The 15,782-nt window shown below is 34.7% G+C and overlaps 1 protein-coding gene across 1 annotated transcript; it reads right to left on the bottom strand.

The window, feature by feature from the left end:
• Positions 1–13,460: 13,460 nt before the first annotated feature.
• On the bottom strand, positions 13,461–15,394 carry LOC131073929 (uncharacterized). The gene is made up of 3 exons (XM_058010448.2): positions 15,133–15,394; positions 14,242–14,305; positions 13,461–14,114 (listed from the first exon to the last, which is right to left on the bottom strand). The coding sequence occupies exons 1-3, from the start codon at positions 15,345–15,347 to the stop codon at positions 13,875–13,877; spliced, it is 519 nt and encodes a 172-aa protein (XP_057866431.1). The 5' UTR covers positions 15,348–15,394; the 3' UTR covers positions 13,461–13,874.
• Between the last annotated feature and the right edge of the window lie 388 nt (positions 15,395–15,782).

Genomic DNA, 15,782 nt, shown 5'->3' with positions numbered 1-15,782 from the left:
GATTGGTTGTGCTCTTGATCTTTGAGACGTTGATCGATGAAGATTTGAAAAGAGGTGTTGGTGCAACTGTTCCGTGTGATTATAACGTGCTTGATGGTGTTTCCTAATCGTGTCCTATTTGTTTTGGTGATCGCATTAATCATTGTGTGAGTTTTTGGTGATTTCTATGAACTGGTGATAATTTATGTGTTATGCAGTGTTTCTGGTGGTGTAGTGTGTTGCGGTTGATCATGGCAGAATTTTTGGTGGATGTAATCATTTGGGAATTTGAATTAGGTCTATGCTATGTAATGTAAATCATAATATTGGTCTGGTGGTCGATCTTTGTATCGTGTAATGCAATTTTTGTAATTATGAGTTGAGGGTTGAGGGTTTAGCCGACCTTGTTATCAAGGTTGATGATTTGTATATATAGGTGATATACTTATGTAATTTAGGTGTCAGTATTGTGTCTACATTATTAGAGATAGGTAAATGTGCGAACAAGGATATATCATTCAGCGAAGTGTTGCGGTGAGATTGGTGTTGCAGAGCAAACAACTATGCTTAACCAAAACTGTCATCAGGCATTTGTAGATGTTATTATTGCAGTTCATTTCTTTCAGATTGTAGTTCAAATCATATTGGAAGTTAGTGAGACTTCCCTGAGGGTTGTCGCCTTTCAAACATATCTCTTTTGAGCAGTGAGCTCTAGGCACTGTGCCTGAATGCATGTGCATTCCCCATTGTAATATTTTTACATACTACTGCAGAGTATAATCTTATTGTGGGTAGGTTCCCATCGTGGTTTTCCCCTTAACCAGGTTTTCCATATCAAAATCTTGGTGTTGTGTGTTGTATTGTTAATTTGCTTATCTGTTATTGTTGTGGTTTATCAGTTTATGTTTTGGAGTTTAATTTTCTTTGATCCGATGAAGACAAATTTAGCCCCCCTCTCTGTCTTCTTTTTTATTGCTGCTAACAATTGGTATCAGAGCTAGATCCTCTGATAGAAGCTTAATCGCTTGAGGAGATCCGAGATGACAACTCAAGGTATTATTTTCAAGAAGGATAGTCTGAGGTTTGATGGAAGCAACTATACTATATGGAAGAAATGGTTGGAGGTGCATTTGAAATGTCTTGGAGAAGATTATTGGAAGATTACTAAGAATGCTTATGTTGTTCCTCTGAATGGACCATCCACTCCTGATGAGGTTAAGGAAGTTGAATATAACATCATAGCAAAGGAAGCATTACTCAGTGCCCTAACTGATTCTGAAATGACGAATGTTATGGAACTTCATACTGCACATGAGATCTGGCTGAAGCTTGAGATCCTATATGAAGGTGATAGTCAAGCGAAAGTTGCTAAGTTGCAAAGTTTAAAAGGAAAGTATGAGACATTGAAGATGGGAGATGATGAGAACATACATTCATACATGGCTAAGGTGAATGAGCTTGTCCTTGGTATCAGATATGTCGGTGGAAATATTGAAGAAGATGAGATTGTTGCTAAGGTGCTAAGATCTTTGCCTCTTGCTTATAAACATAAGGTTGCTACTACTGATGAGATCCGAAGTGTGACTTCAGTGACAAGAGATGTATTGGCTGGAAAACTTGTTGCATTTAAGCTAAGCGAATTTGGAGAATCACATGAAAAGTCTGAGACAACATTCAAAGCATCAACATCTATGTCCTGTAAGCAAAAATATGATCCTGATGAGTGCAGGATATCTAGGTATGAAAGAGAAAGGGGAGAGATAGCAGAGCAAGAAAGAGATCTTGATGAGCTTGAAGCATTGATTGCTCGGAGGTTGCCTAAAGGTGATGGTAAGTATGATGGAAAATTGCCCTTGAAATGTTTTTTTTGTAATAAGAAAGGATATTTTGCTTCTAGATGTCCAAAGAGAATGGGCAAGTATGATAGACATGATAAGTTTGATAAGTTTGATAGAAATGATAGATATGAGAAGCATGAAAAGTATCAGAAGCCTTATAAGTCTAATCGGAAGTTTAGGATCCAGAAGAACTATTATTATGTTGCAGATGAAGGTGTTATAGATGAAGAATCAGAAGGATATGAAGTTGTGTTTATTGCCATTAAAGAATATAGACATGTGCCTATTGATTCCAATAGCTTCTCTATTGAGGAGAAAGCTTTGGTTGCTAAGGTAGAAGAAAAAGGTGAATGGGTGATTCAAAGCAGTTGTTCACATCATATGACTAGTGACAAAAGCAAATTTGTAAGCATGGAAAAGTATGATGGTGGATTAATTAGATTTGGAGATGACAAAGCCTGTGTAATTCATGGGAGAGGTTCTATTTCTTTTGATGGTAAGTGTAACACTGATGATGTCTTGTATGTTGAAGGTTTGAAGCATAATCTTTTGAGTGTTGGACAGATGGTTGATAAGGGTTATGCTCTACAATTCAAAGATGATAAATGCAAGATCTTGAATGCCTCCAGTATAGAGATTACATCTGGAACTAAGACTCAAGGTTACATTTTTCATTTGAATGCTAGTGAGAAAAGTTGTTTGATTGCTAAGATAGATGAGAGTTGGTTGTGGCATAGAATAATGTGTCATGTAAACTTTGATTCATTGATAAAGATCAATTCTACACAAGTTGTTAGGGATCTGCTTAAGATTGTTAAACTTGTTAATCTGGTATGTAAGGAATGTGAGTTGGGTAAGCAAACAAGGATTTCTTTCAAGAGAAAACAATACACATCAGATGGATTGTTAGATCTTGTGCATATTGACCTGTGTGGACCTACAAATGTTAGAAGTGTGCAGGTTGATAGATACTTTATGTTGCTAATTGATGATTATTCCAGAATGATGTGGATTGTCTTTTTGAAAGAAAAATCAAAAGCATTTGAGAAATTCAAGATATTCAAAGCTAAAGTTGAAACTGAGTCCGGATTGAAGTTGAAGTGTCTGAGATCTTATAGAGGTGGAGAATTATGTTTCGGTGAGTTCAATTTTTTTTGTTAGATGCATGGAATCAGAAGACAACTATTTGCTCCTAGGACCCCACACCAAAATGGGATTGTTGAAAGGAAGAACCGTACTGTTTTAGATGCTACAAGAACCATGTTGATTGAAAGAAATGTTCTGAAGGTCTACTAGAGAGAAGCTATTAGCACTGGAGTCTATACATTCAATAGAGTTCATATCAAAGGTGATACCGGTAAGACTCCTTATGAGCTTTGGTTTGGTCATATTCCTACTATGAAATATTTCAAAGTTTTTGGTAGCAAATTTTATATCAAGAGAGATGAGGATATTGGAAAGTTTGATGCTAGAAGTGATGAAGGTATCTTTTTGGGATATTCTACAAATAGAAAACCCTGTTGGTGCTATAACAAGAGACTGAGAAAGATATTTGAGAGTGCAAGTGTGAAGGTGAATGAAAACCTTGGGAAGGATATTAGAGCTTATGATTAAGGTCGACATGTTGTTTTAGCTCCTATTCAGCTTGAAGAGCCTAAGCAGAATGATCTGGTAGAGACAAACATTGTTGCTGCTACCGATGAAGATCTTCAGGATCTCGAGTCTGATAATCAGAACAATCAAAAGACTCTAAGGTATGTAAGATTGAATCATATTGAGAATCATATTATTGGTGATAATAATAAAGGAGTAATAGCTAGAAGAAGGTTAGCTGCAGAAGAAATATGTTTGATTTCTAAAGTTGAACCTAAAGATGTTGTTGAAGCCTGTAAGGATGATAATTGGATAAAAAAATGTTATTGGTACTAAATGGGTTTTTAGGAACAAATTGAATGAAGTCGGTGAAGTGGTCAGAAATAAAGCTAGACTCGTCTGCAAAGGATATTCGCATCAAGAAGGGATTGATTATGAAGAAACTTTTGCTCTGGTTGCCAGAATTGAAGTTGTTAGATTGTTGCTTGCTTATAAAGATTTCAAGGTATGTCAAATCTACATTTTTGAATGGTGATCTAGAAGAATAAGTTTACATTTAACAACCTGAAGGATTTTCACTGTCAGATGATGGAGACAAGGTATGTAAGTTGAAGAAAGCACTTTATGGATTGAAACAAGCTCCTAGAGCCTAGTATGCTAGATTAGACAAATAATTGCTAAAATTGGGATTTATCAAAGGTGTTGTTGATAGTAATATGTACTTTAAGCTTGAAAATGATAATATTTTGATTGTTGAAGTCTTTGTTGATGATATTATTTTTGGAGGTGATGATGATATGAGTATAAAATTTGTCGGTGATATGCAAAAATAATTTGAGATGTCTGTGATTGGTGAGATGAAATTTTTCTTAGGTTTGCAGATTGCACAGACAAGAAAATGTATCTTTATATCTCAAACTAAGTATTTGAGGGAACTGTTGAAGAAGTTTGGATTAGATGATTCCAAACCGGTTGGAACTCCTATGGTGACTGGTTGTAAATTGTCAAAAAAAGATGAATCTCCTAAAGCTAATCAGAGTTTGTACAGATCTATGGTTGGTGGACTATTATATCTTACTCATACTAGGCCTGACATCATGCATGTTGTGTGTATAGCAGCTAGATATCAAGCAGATCCGAAGGAAAGTCATGTCACTGTTGTCAAAAGAATATTCAGGTATCTTAAGGGAACTGAAGATTATGGTTTATGGTATCTAAAGAATGATGATTTTATGTTGTATGCTTACACTGATGCAGATTGGACAGGTGATGTTGATGACTGGAAGAGTACTATCGGTGGAGCATTCTTTTTAGGTAAAATGTTGGTTTCATGGGCTAGCAAAAAACATGATTCATTATCTTTATCTACTGTTGAAGCTGAGTACATTGTTGCTGGTAGTAATTGCACTCAGATAGTTTGATTTTCTATCTTGGTGATCTTTGGAATTGTTGTCAAAGGGGGAGAGAGATCACGTGAAAAATTGCTTTATCTATCTTGATCTTAGCAGGAGTTTGTTGGTGATATCTTCTTTCTTTGCATTGATGGTTTTTCACATTCATATGTTGCCATCAATGTCAAAGGGGGAGATTGTTGGGTTTGGTTGTTCATTGCTGTTGCTAGGGTATGTTGTTCTCATTGATGTCAACATATTCTTGTGAGTTTGGAAAGGATTTTTGGTCCGGTTTGTAGTTTGGTTTTGCTGATCACTATTTTGTAGAATCCGGTATTCCCTCTGCTATATTTTGGTGTGATCAGATCTTGTGTTGATACTTTGGATTATTGTTTGAGATGATCTTGTGTATCTTCATTTCATATGGTTTGTGATTCGGTGCTCCACAAGTTATCTTTCCTCGTGATGTTTGTTGATTGGTTGTGTTTTTGAGCTTTGAGACGTTGACCGATGAAGATTTGAAAAGAGGTGTTGGTGCAACTGTTTCTAATGATTCTAACATGCTTGATGGTGCTTCCTAGTCTGTCCTATTTGTTTTGGTGATCCGCATTGATCATTGTGCGAGTTTTTGGTGATTTGTATGAACTAGTGATATTTTGCGTGTTATGTAGTATTTCTGGTGGTGTAGTGTGTTGCGGAACTGATCTTGGTGGGATTTCCGGTGGATGTAATCGTTTGGGAATTTGAGTTAGGACCATGCTATGTAATGTAAATCATAATATTGGTCTGGTGGTCGATCTTTGTAATGTGTAATGTAATTTTTTTAATTATGAGTTGAGGGTTGAGGGTTTAGCCGACATTGTTATCAAGGTTGATGATTTGTATATATAGGTGATATACTTATGTAATGTAGGTGTCAATATTGTGTATGCATTACTAGAGAGAGGTAAATATGCGAACAAGGATATATCATTCAATGAAGTGTTGTGGTGAGATTGGTGTTGCAGAGCAGACAACTATATGCTTAACTGGAATTGTCATCAAGCATTTGTAGATGTTATTATTGCAGTTCATTTGTTCTGGATTGTAGTACAAATCATATTGTAAGTCAGTGAGACTTCCTTGAGGGTTGTAGCCTTCTGGGCATATATCTTTTGAGTAGTGATATCTAGGTAGTGTGCCTGGATGCATGTGCATTCCTCATTGTAATATTTTTACATACTAATGCAAAGTATCATCTTATCTTATTGTGGGTAGGTTCCCACCGTGGTTTTTCCTTTAACCGGGTTTTCCACGTCAAAACCTTGTTGTTGTGTGTTGTGATGTTAATTTGCTTATCTGTTATTGTTGTGGTTTATTAATTTATGTTTTGGAGTTTAATTTGCTTTGATCCGGTGAAGACTTATTCACCCCTCCCCCCCCCTCTCAGTCTTCCTTCTTGATTGTTGCTAACAATTCTATGGCAAGCAAAGTTTATAGGTGTTATAACAGTTAATTGAAAAAAATGTGAAAAGTGTCAATGTAAGTGTTGATAAGACAATTCAGTCATCTGAGGTTCTAAATGAAGATGATGGTGATGATTTAGTCTATAGTGGAAATGAGACTACAAGGAGTGACTCAAAAAACACAATTGCAAAAAATCCAACAATGTATTTTCAAAAGAATCATTTTAAAGATCAAAAGATGGGAGATAAAGACAATGGTGTTCAAACTAGGAGAAGAATTGAGAAAGCAAATGAACAGGTACATTTTGCTTTACTGTCAAAAGTTAAACCATATTCTTATATAGAGGTAAGCAAAGAGAAAAGTTGGTTAGAAGCAATGGAAGAAGATTTAACTTGGATTAATAAGAATGAAACATGGGAGCTAGTTCTAAGACCTAAAGACAAGAATGTCATAGGCACCAAATGGGTTTTTAGAAACAAGATGATTGAAGAAGGAAAAGTGATCTGAAGTAAGGTCTTACTAGTATGCAAAGAATATGCTCAAGTTGAAAGAGTTAATTTTGAGAAGACATTTGTTCCAGTGATAAAGTTAGAGGCTATCTTAATGTTTTTGGCATTATCAGCAATCAAGAAATTCAAGGTTTATTAGATGGACGCCAAGTTTGCATTTATGAACTAAGAGTTAGAGGAAAAGGTCTACATTGAACAATTGGTAGGGTTTCAGTGTTCAAACAAACTAGATTTTATGTGCATATTGAAGAAGGCTCTTTATAGACTCAAACAAGCTCTTAGAGCATGGTATTCTAGATTGGATAGATATCTAGAGTTGCAAGGTTTCATGAGAGGTGGTGCTGACAACAATTTATTTAGAAAATCATAGTTGACAAATTGTTGATTGTTGTTATGTATGTTGATAACATTATTTTTGGAGGTAGTAGTGATGCAATGTGTAAGGAGATCTAGGATTCAATGCAAAGAGAGTTTCAGATGTCAATGCTTGGTGAACTTTGATTCTTTCTTGGTTTGCAAATTTCTCAATAAAAAAGAGTGTATTTATTTCTCAAACCTAATACATAAAATAAATGTTGAGAAAGTTTAAGATGGAAGAGTGCAAATAAGTACACCTATGATTATTAGGTGTAAATTGAACAATGATGATGATTTTGCTGCAACAAATCAAACTCTGTAAAGGTTGATATTTTGTAGATTGTTTCATGTGATTGCATCTAGAACGAATACCATGCATGAAATTATTATGGTTGCTAGGTTTCAAGCAACACCTAAACAAACTCATGTCAAAGTTGTGAAGAGGATATTCAGATATCTGAAAGCTACAATAGAGTTTGGTTTGTGGTATCTGAAGAGTAAGAACTTCAATTTGACTGCATACACGAATGCATATTATGTCGAATGTATAGATGACCAAAAAAGTACAAGTGGTGGAGTGTTCTTTCTTGGTGACAATCTTGTGTTATGGGTTGAGCAAAAAGAAGTACTCAATTTCTTTGTATATAGCAAAAGCAAAATACATTGTAGTAGTTTCCAATTGCACTCAGATGAAGGTAGAATTTGATGAGCTTATTTTAATACTTTGTGACAATACAAGTGCAATAAATATTTCAAAGAAATAAGTGATGCATTCAAGGACAAAACATATTTCAATTAAATATCATTTTTTGGGAGAGAAGGTTGCAAACAAAGAGGTGAAGTTGGAGTAAGTTGAGACTAAGAAACAAATTACAAACATATTTACAAAGCCCCTTCCTAAGGAGACTTTTGAGTATATGTGGAAGAAGCTGGGAGTGGTTGCTCCCTCCTCTTGAATCAAGAGGAAGTACAGGTTAAGTGGGAGTGGTGACTCCCTGTTGCAAGTAGACTTAGTGACCTTGAAGAGTGTTTCAAAACATGTTTAGGTATGAAAAGAAACAATAAATGAGTTGATGAGGTGCGAACTTAGGGGGAGTCTGTCTGGAAGAAAGAAAACCAAAATGTAAAGTGGATAGTTGTCATTTTTCCATTGATATCAAAGGGGGAGAATGAAACTCAAAATGCTTCAAATGCTCAAAAGGTTTAGTGGTTGTATCGCAAAGGAGGAGTTCTTGAAAGGATTTGTTTGTGTTGGTGTGCTTACAACATTTTGTTGGTTGTCATCAATAACAAAGGGGAAGATTGTTGAACATATGTTGTCATTGATGTCAAAGGAGAGTCAAGGATGTGATAAAGGAGTTATCATATTAAGAGGACTTCACGGTGAGGCTCAATCAACTTTTGTATAGCCACAACTATCTCAATATCAATGTTTGAGCGTTTGAATTTTGGAAGAACAACGTCAAGTAGTATTAGTTGGTTTATGATTGTAGTGTCATCATGCATTTATTCCCCGTGTTGTGGGTGATCTAGAATCATGATCCAGATGTCTCTAAGGTGTGGTTCTCAAATAGTGTATCTATAATGGCAAATTGTTATGCTCTACATTCTACCTATCTTGGGTGTTTTGAGTTTCCATTTGGAAGGAGAGTATGTCTACACTTGTTCTATCAGATTCTAAAGTTTTTGGAGTTGATATTTTGTGGTTAGTGAGCTTGAAGTGACAAAGTGGTCACTATGCTAGTTATTCAAGTGGGCTTTTATGGTTTGATGCGCCAAAGGTCTGCAACATGTGCTCACTAGAGGTAGGGTGTGGATGATCACTGGGACCATATAAGGTTACATTGGGAACCACATAGCGTGTTCTTTCTTATGGAGTAGTGCATGGGCTATTGGACCTAGCCTATTACACGTTTGGTTAATGGTTATGTTCGTAATCAACTTGTAGATGCAATAATCTTTATTTTAAGTCGACATGTGAATATGATTGTAATTGTAGTGCATATATATAATGATCTAGGATATATCCTATAAAGTTGAAAAGCTATGTAATTTGGACTTAAATGTAATTATCTAATATTTGTTTGATGTGCAAATTTAAGGGCGATACTATGTGAGTTGCATTTCAGTCATTCTGCAATTTCATCAAAAGACCATATGTAATGTGGGAGAGTGTTTTGAAGATTGATCAGATCAAGTGCAAATTGAGTTCTTAGTTTGAAGGTCCATAATTCGTATCTCTATATTTTGGTGGGATTGATGTCTCGCTAGCTGAGTTGGTGCTAATATCTTAGAAGAGGCAATCAATGTCTCTTGTAGGTTGGTGCCTACAAATGTAATAGGGGATTGATGTTTCCAATAGGTTGTTGCATATTAGTTAGATCCAAGCAGCTATACTCACCATGGCTTTTTCCCTTACGGGTTTCCACATAAATTCAGTGTTCATATATGTGAATGCATGTTTATGTTCTATATTTTATATGTTGCTGGTATATGTTTTTAATGGTGAATCTAGATGCGATGTTTGAAGTTATTAATGTTAATTAATATTTAATCAAGTTGAAATTAGCATTTAATCTTGTCAACCTAGGGACATATCCTTAAAATAGGATAGTACTATATGTGCACTATGATCTTACCTAAGCTATTGTTTATAAATAGACAAAAGGAATATTGCGGGTAAAGTAAAATTGCAGAAAGAAACTAGCTTGCACCAATAACAAATGATAACAAGAACAATACAATAATAACAATTAATGATAAGAACTTTTAAACATTAATACTATGCTATGCTAATTAAAGAAACTATGCTACTACATGACTCTAAAAGAAATAATAGAATTCTATGCTACATAATAATAAATTAAGCATCAACAATCAAATCAAAACATCTAACCAATATGCAAAAATAAAATAGCATTACCTCCAGTGGGCCTTATCTTGGGGTAATACACTCTCAAGATAATAGTGATACGAAGTAACTAAATTAGAATATATTATTCATGGACATTCACCATGCATTCAACAATTTATAAAAATTGGTTGGGCTGATTTATAGACTAAATCCAACTAACTAATCTATTGCTAACTGCCACTCATTCCATATATTGGGGAAGAGGATTATTAACTACTTGAGAACAAGTAAATAGTGTTAGAGTACTAATAGGACTGTACAACAAAACCAATCTTGAAACATAAATATCCATAATGCAATAATATAATATAATATTAAATGGCGATCATTAAGGCAAATATTGGTATGCTAATGAAGTCTTCAAGTAAGACTCATTCCTCTACCGTTTCTAGATAAACAATTCAAAATTCACTTATTCAAACTACTTTTGGTCCCATTGCTACAGGAATTGTACAAGTTTTGTCTTCAACTACATGAACTACTTTAGGAAATCTAGTTTGCATGTTGCATAACAAGTTAGTGTATGAGAACATTCTAGATGATACCAATTATATAAATCCATCACATTTAACACATAATTAAGCATTCATATATCATATTATCATTCATTAAACAAACATAATATAGTGCTTATAAATAGTCTTACTAATGGAAAGAATAGGTTCTAAGATAAAAGTTGCAACACTAGTTAAATATAAGTCTCATAAAAGGATAATAAAATGACATAATATTGACTCATGAGCGCTCACACAACACAAGTATGTGTAAAAGGTAAGGTGGTTATGGTAGGACAGATGTGAGAAGATTACGTTCACATGTCGTGAACAAGGTAGTATGAGGCAAAAGCATAAGAGAAATTCAAGCTTAAACCACACATGTGAGCAAGTGGGCTAAGGTGGCATGCTCACACGTGAGAGCATTAAAGAAGATTTGAACACTTATTACATTACAACAGGTCTGAGATTTTGAGAATTTTAAAATAGAAAAAATAGCAATAGAGCTAATGAAACTTGATTAATTGATTAATCAAGAAGAATTTAAAAGAGGGACTATTTAAATTGATTTGATTTAATTAATTAACCTTAGAAGAAATGAAAAAATAGTTAATTAAATAATAATTCCTTTAATTAATGAATGGATATTAATTAAATACAAAAATGTGTCAATATTGACATAATATGATGATTAAAATATGGTGTTGTTCTTGTCATAAAGATTAAAACCTCAATAGTGTTTGTATCAAGGATGAGGTCCCTATTTGTGACCTCACCAATGCATAGCAAAAGTGTTTACCCCCCCAAAAAAATAAATATGAAAATGCAAAAGATAGAAATGACAAAAATAGTTTATTTAATTAATTGAGTAGAAAAAAATTGCTTAATTTTGAAGTGTCTACAAAATTCTTTTGAGAAAGAACTAAACAAATCCCAAGTTTACATTAATCTAAAGAAAGATACCTCGATATCTCTAAATTTCATAGATGCTTTGTCACTTGTACAACTTACAAAACAAGCAATGCAACGTCTAACTCGAAGCTCCAATGTAAGGAAGAGATGTAAGTTAAAAATCATCAAGAAGAACAAGAAAAACATTGCACCCAAATAGTCAAGGCAAAGAACCCAACCCCCTTGGTTTTAAATCTCCATAGCTATATTTAACATGGCATATGTCATAATAAGGATATTTGACCACCCATTCATTCCTCTTTGCATTAGATGTTTCATGACAAATGTCCCCTCTATCATAAAACTAGACAAAAATTGAATGTAACCTCCTCACATATCATAAAAAAATCTCAATATCCCATTATATTCTTAATGATAAATGTCCCGCTAAACTAGTCAAAATTCCAATATAACCTCCCTCTTACAAGTCATAAAAATTTCACACGAAGACTAACCAATATGATCTTACATAGTTTAAGATACATACATGTAATATGCAACTCTCAGGAAGACTAACCAAGATGTTCTTACACAGTTTAAGATACCAATACAAGGCAAAAGATGTCGACTCAATATTGAATGCCTACTTTCAATTACAATGACATTACCACAGCTTGCAGACGCTACAACAGCTGATTCTGTGGAATATAAGCCATTGTGACTATCCAGCCACCTAAAAAGCCTTTGTATGATGTGTGGCTAGATAGACGACTCGATATAAGCAAGCAAGGAAGTATAACAGAAAGTATAACCCCTATTAATGTCTCTACTCTTTGCTCCTGGGTTGGAGCAAATTGTCCGAATAATCTTGATGAAACGAAACCCTTGATTTAGGGGAAAGGACCCAGTAGTTGTGCACACTGACTTTGCGCTTCTCAAAATCCTACGTGGAAATTTCAAATCACTCTGATTTTTTTACAACAACTTACTTGGCAAGTCCCTTGCTTATAACTAAGGTTTCAAGGCCACATCATCAAATATGATGCCACATCAACATGCTTTTTGCCAAGGTGTCCAAAACAACCCAAAAAAAAATAGAGACCAATAGGTGTGCAAAAGGACCCCAATACTTGTGCAACTGATGTGACATCACATGATTGGTTACTTTTCACAACAAATGGTATATTTCATTCAATTATTGATACTTATCATACAACTATTGGTGCAATGTTATACAAAGGTTGGATATTAAATCAACAAGTATTAGGGTATTAAATCAACAACTTCTATCACAAGAATTGGGACACGTTCAACTACTAGGTCCTTTCCCCTAAAAGAAATCTACAAACCCTATTAGAGGCCGTTAGATTTTCCAAATCATAGAGGTAAGATTAACCTGTACAACCATCGTACAATATCATTTCAATAGTCATTCAAAATGACTTTCCCAGGTCTCATAGCCATTTATTTCTCCTGTTGCTGTACTTGCAGCCAACCCTTTCTCACAGACGCAACGTCTATCAGCAAAAGATTCTATGTTAGAAATACCGAACTTTGACTATTTTTTCATTTTCTGCCGCTTGAATATGTTTTGATCTATGTTGTTATACAGTCATTTTTACATTATGTTATTGGCCTATTTGTTGTCAGCTGATTGCCAGTTGTGATTCCCGTAGGTGATTCCCGTAGAGACAATGTTTCACTCCTGGAAGACCAGGTTTCTAAATGCAAAATATTTAAGCTATAAAATTAGAGTGCTCAATGAATCACGGTGAATCAAAACATCAAATTCAGGAAAACAAATTCTCACACAATCGAATTCAATCGAATTCAGAAAAAAATCTTACACAGAAACAGCATAAAAGATGCGCAATGAAAGAAATCACATAAAATATGTTTACAAGTTAACATTGTTAATTGATAATTTGTTTACATGTATGACCATCCAACTCAAGGAATGCACGTAGATCTAAAATATTGTAGAATGATGTGACTAGACTGGAAGTATCACAAGTGCTGTAACAGAGTAAATACCTACACTCGCAGCCCCTCGCTAGTTAGCATACAGCTGCATAGGGACCAGACAGTTAAATATTAACATATTAATTACAAAGTTACGAGATCCCTAACTGTACAGTTATTGCTATACCATCAAGCACTCTCTCAAATTCCATGAAAACTCAAGCGAGACAAAGTAGCGTCTACTACCCTTGCCCCATCTACTATTTCACAAATAAAATCCTGCGTACAAGAATATTCTCCAGTGATTATTTGACACCAGTGAACGCCTCATTTGATTTGATATACAAAACTGAGTTGCATTCAGCACGAAATCCCCTCCAAACCCTGTAACAGTATAATTTGATGCACATATGCAGATAACCACCGCACTTGAATGCCAACATTTCCAGAAATATACAGAACTAAAAAGATTTCCACAGTCCTCGAAGGGAAGTGGAGGCTTATGCAAGCGCAGGGACAATGCATTGTTTTTCTGAGCTTGAACAAGCAAATCCTTCCACCCGCACAGAGGGATTTGTCCCATATGATGCACCACAGGAGGATTTCTGTGTCAAGCTGACAGAGGGTGATGGTAAATCCTTCCGAACAAACTTTACATCATTAACCAGTGGATTATGAGCACGAACAGGAGGGGAGCCACAAAAATATGGAACAGATCCATTTGAATCACCATATCCACTCTGCAACACATACAGAAAATTTAACTTAAATACTTACAAAAAAAAATGATCTCTTTGCACATCCAGAAATTTTAATAAACGTGAGTACAGAGTTATGGAACACCAGAAGATAAAAGAATTGATTTACCTTTCTTAAAAATATGTCCAAAATCTCGCGACCTGCATCTCCTTCATCTTGCACCATCGAGTTACTGAAAGCAATACATTTATTTAGGTCAGAGACCATGCAAACAAAAGGAGATACAACAAATAGCTAGCATAAGAAAAAATCAAATTATGACCAATAAATCCAAGAAAACTAAGTCATGATGAAAATCAAACAAAAAGGATGATGTCTTTTGGGTATGAATCTACTCTTGAAATCAGCAGAATCTCTGCAAAGGTCCAAATAATCTCTCCTTTTATAAGCCAGAAAATTAAACTTATATGAAATAAACCCTAATTACACTACCACAGACATTACAGGGAGATAAGGTTCCTAAATGCAAATATATTTAAGACAAATCTCCAATAAAATCAGAGTGCTTAGTGAAAGCAAGCACATAAAATATTTTTACTACAATTTAACATTGTTAATTAATAATTTATTTACCTGTATGACTATCCAACTCAAGCAACGCACATACATCCAAAATATTGAAAAAGATGTGACTAGATTGTAAGTATCACAAGTGTTGTTACAGAGTAATTCCAAAGCATTCGATAAAGATAATAATCCAGTCCATGGAAACTAGTAAATATAAAGACAGTTAAGATAACTCCTGTAAAAGCATAGTGCCTAATCTAGATAATTTACAACGATTCTGGCAAAGAAAGACAAACAATTCCTACAAAGCAAGGAAAGGACACAAAGTGAACATTCAAAAAGTTTTAACATCCAACAAAGAAGCCATCTAAATCATAGTAACAGAGGTAACTCCTCCTTATAAAAGGAAATTAACAACCAAATCTAAATTCTTTCATTAAAAAAAGAGAGACAATAGACCACCAAGCATAGAGAAGAAGAGTTGCTCCTCACCTTGGTGGCCAGCAACAAGTTTTGTGCAATTCATCTACAAGAGAATCCACAACTGGGGCTCGTCGAGGTTCAGGACAGATAACTTGCTTCTGGCTCATATCCTTGTGGATACCACTCCTTTGCCTTCGTCTTGCATTTCTGTATATGTGACATTCTTGACTAATAGTTGTAGGAATCTGCTGCATGCCCCCAAAATTCTTTGCTCGGATCTCCATGAATCTTACAGCGTCAAGCTCAAATATGCAAATCACAACTGATTATCTGTGATTAGATAAATGAAAATCAATACATGGTAAAAGAAAAAGCATTTTTTGTAATCTAGCAGTTAATACTTGATTTAAAGGATAAAAAACACAAAGACCGGAGCAAAGGAATAAGATAAGCATATGCATATCAACACAAGTACCAAACATGCACTTCAAAAAAACATGTGCATAAAAATCCCAGAAACAAATATGGACATTCAGGAAAGAGCAAATAAAATTAATAAAGAAAACCAACCAGAAAATTGTCAATGGAATGACCATCCAGGCAACATTGTTGCATGGAAATGGGCAGTATTGGATTCAGATGCAGATTCAGCAAATCTTCAAGGCTCCTAATACAGGTTGGTCTAGATAAAAAATTGTTTAAATACAATTCGCATTTCT

Source organism: Cryptomeria japonica, chromosome 9 (assembly GCF_030272615.1).
Source record: "Cryptomeria japonica chromosome 9, Sugi_1.0, whole genome shotgun sequence".
Taxonomy (NCBI): domain Eukaryota; kingdom Viridiplantae; phylum Streptophyta; class Pinopsida; order Cupressales; family Cupressaceae; genus Cryptomeria; species Cryptomeria japonica.
The sequence above is the reverse complement of the archived record's forward strand: the minus strand, read 5'-3'. Positions and strand labels throughout refer to the sequence as shown.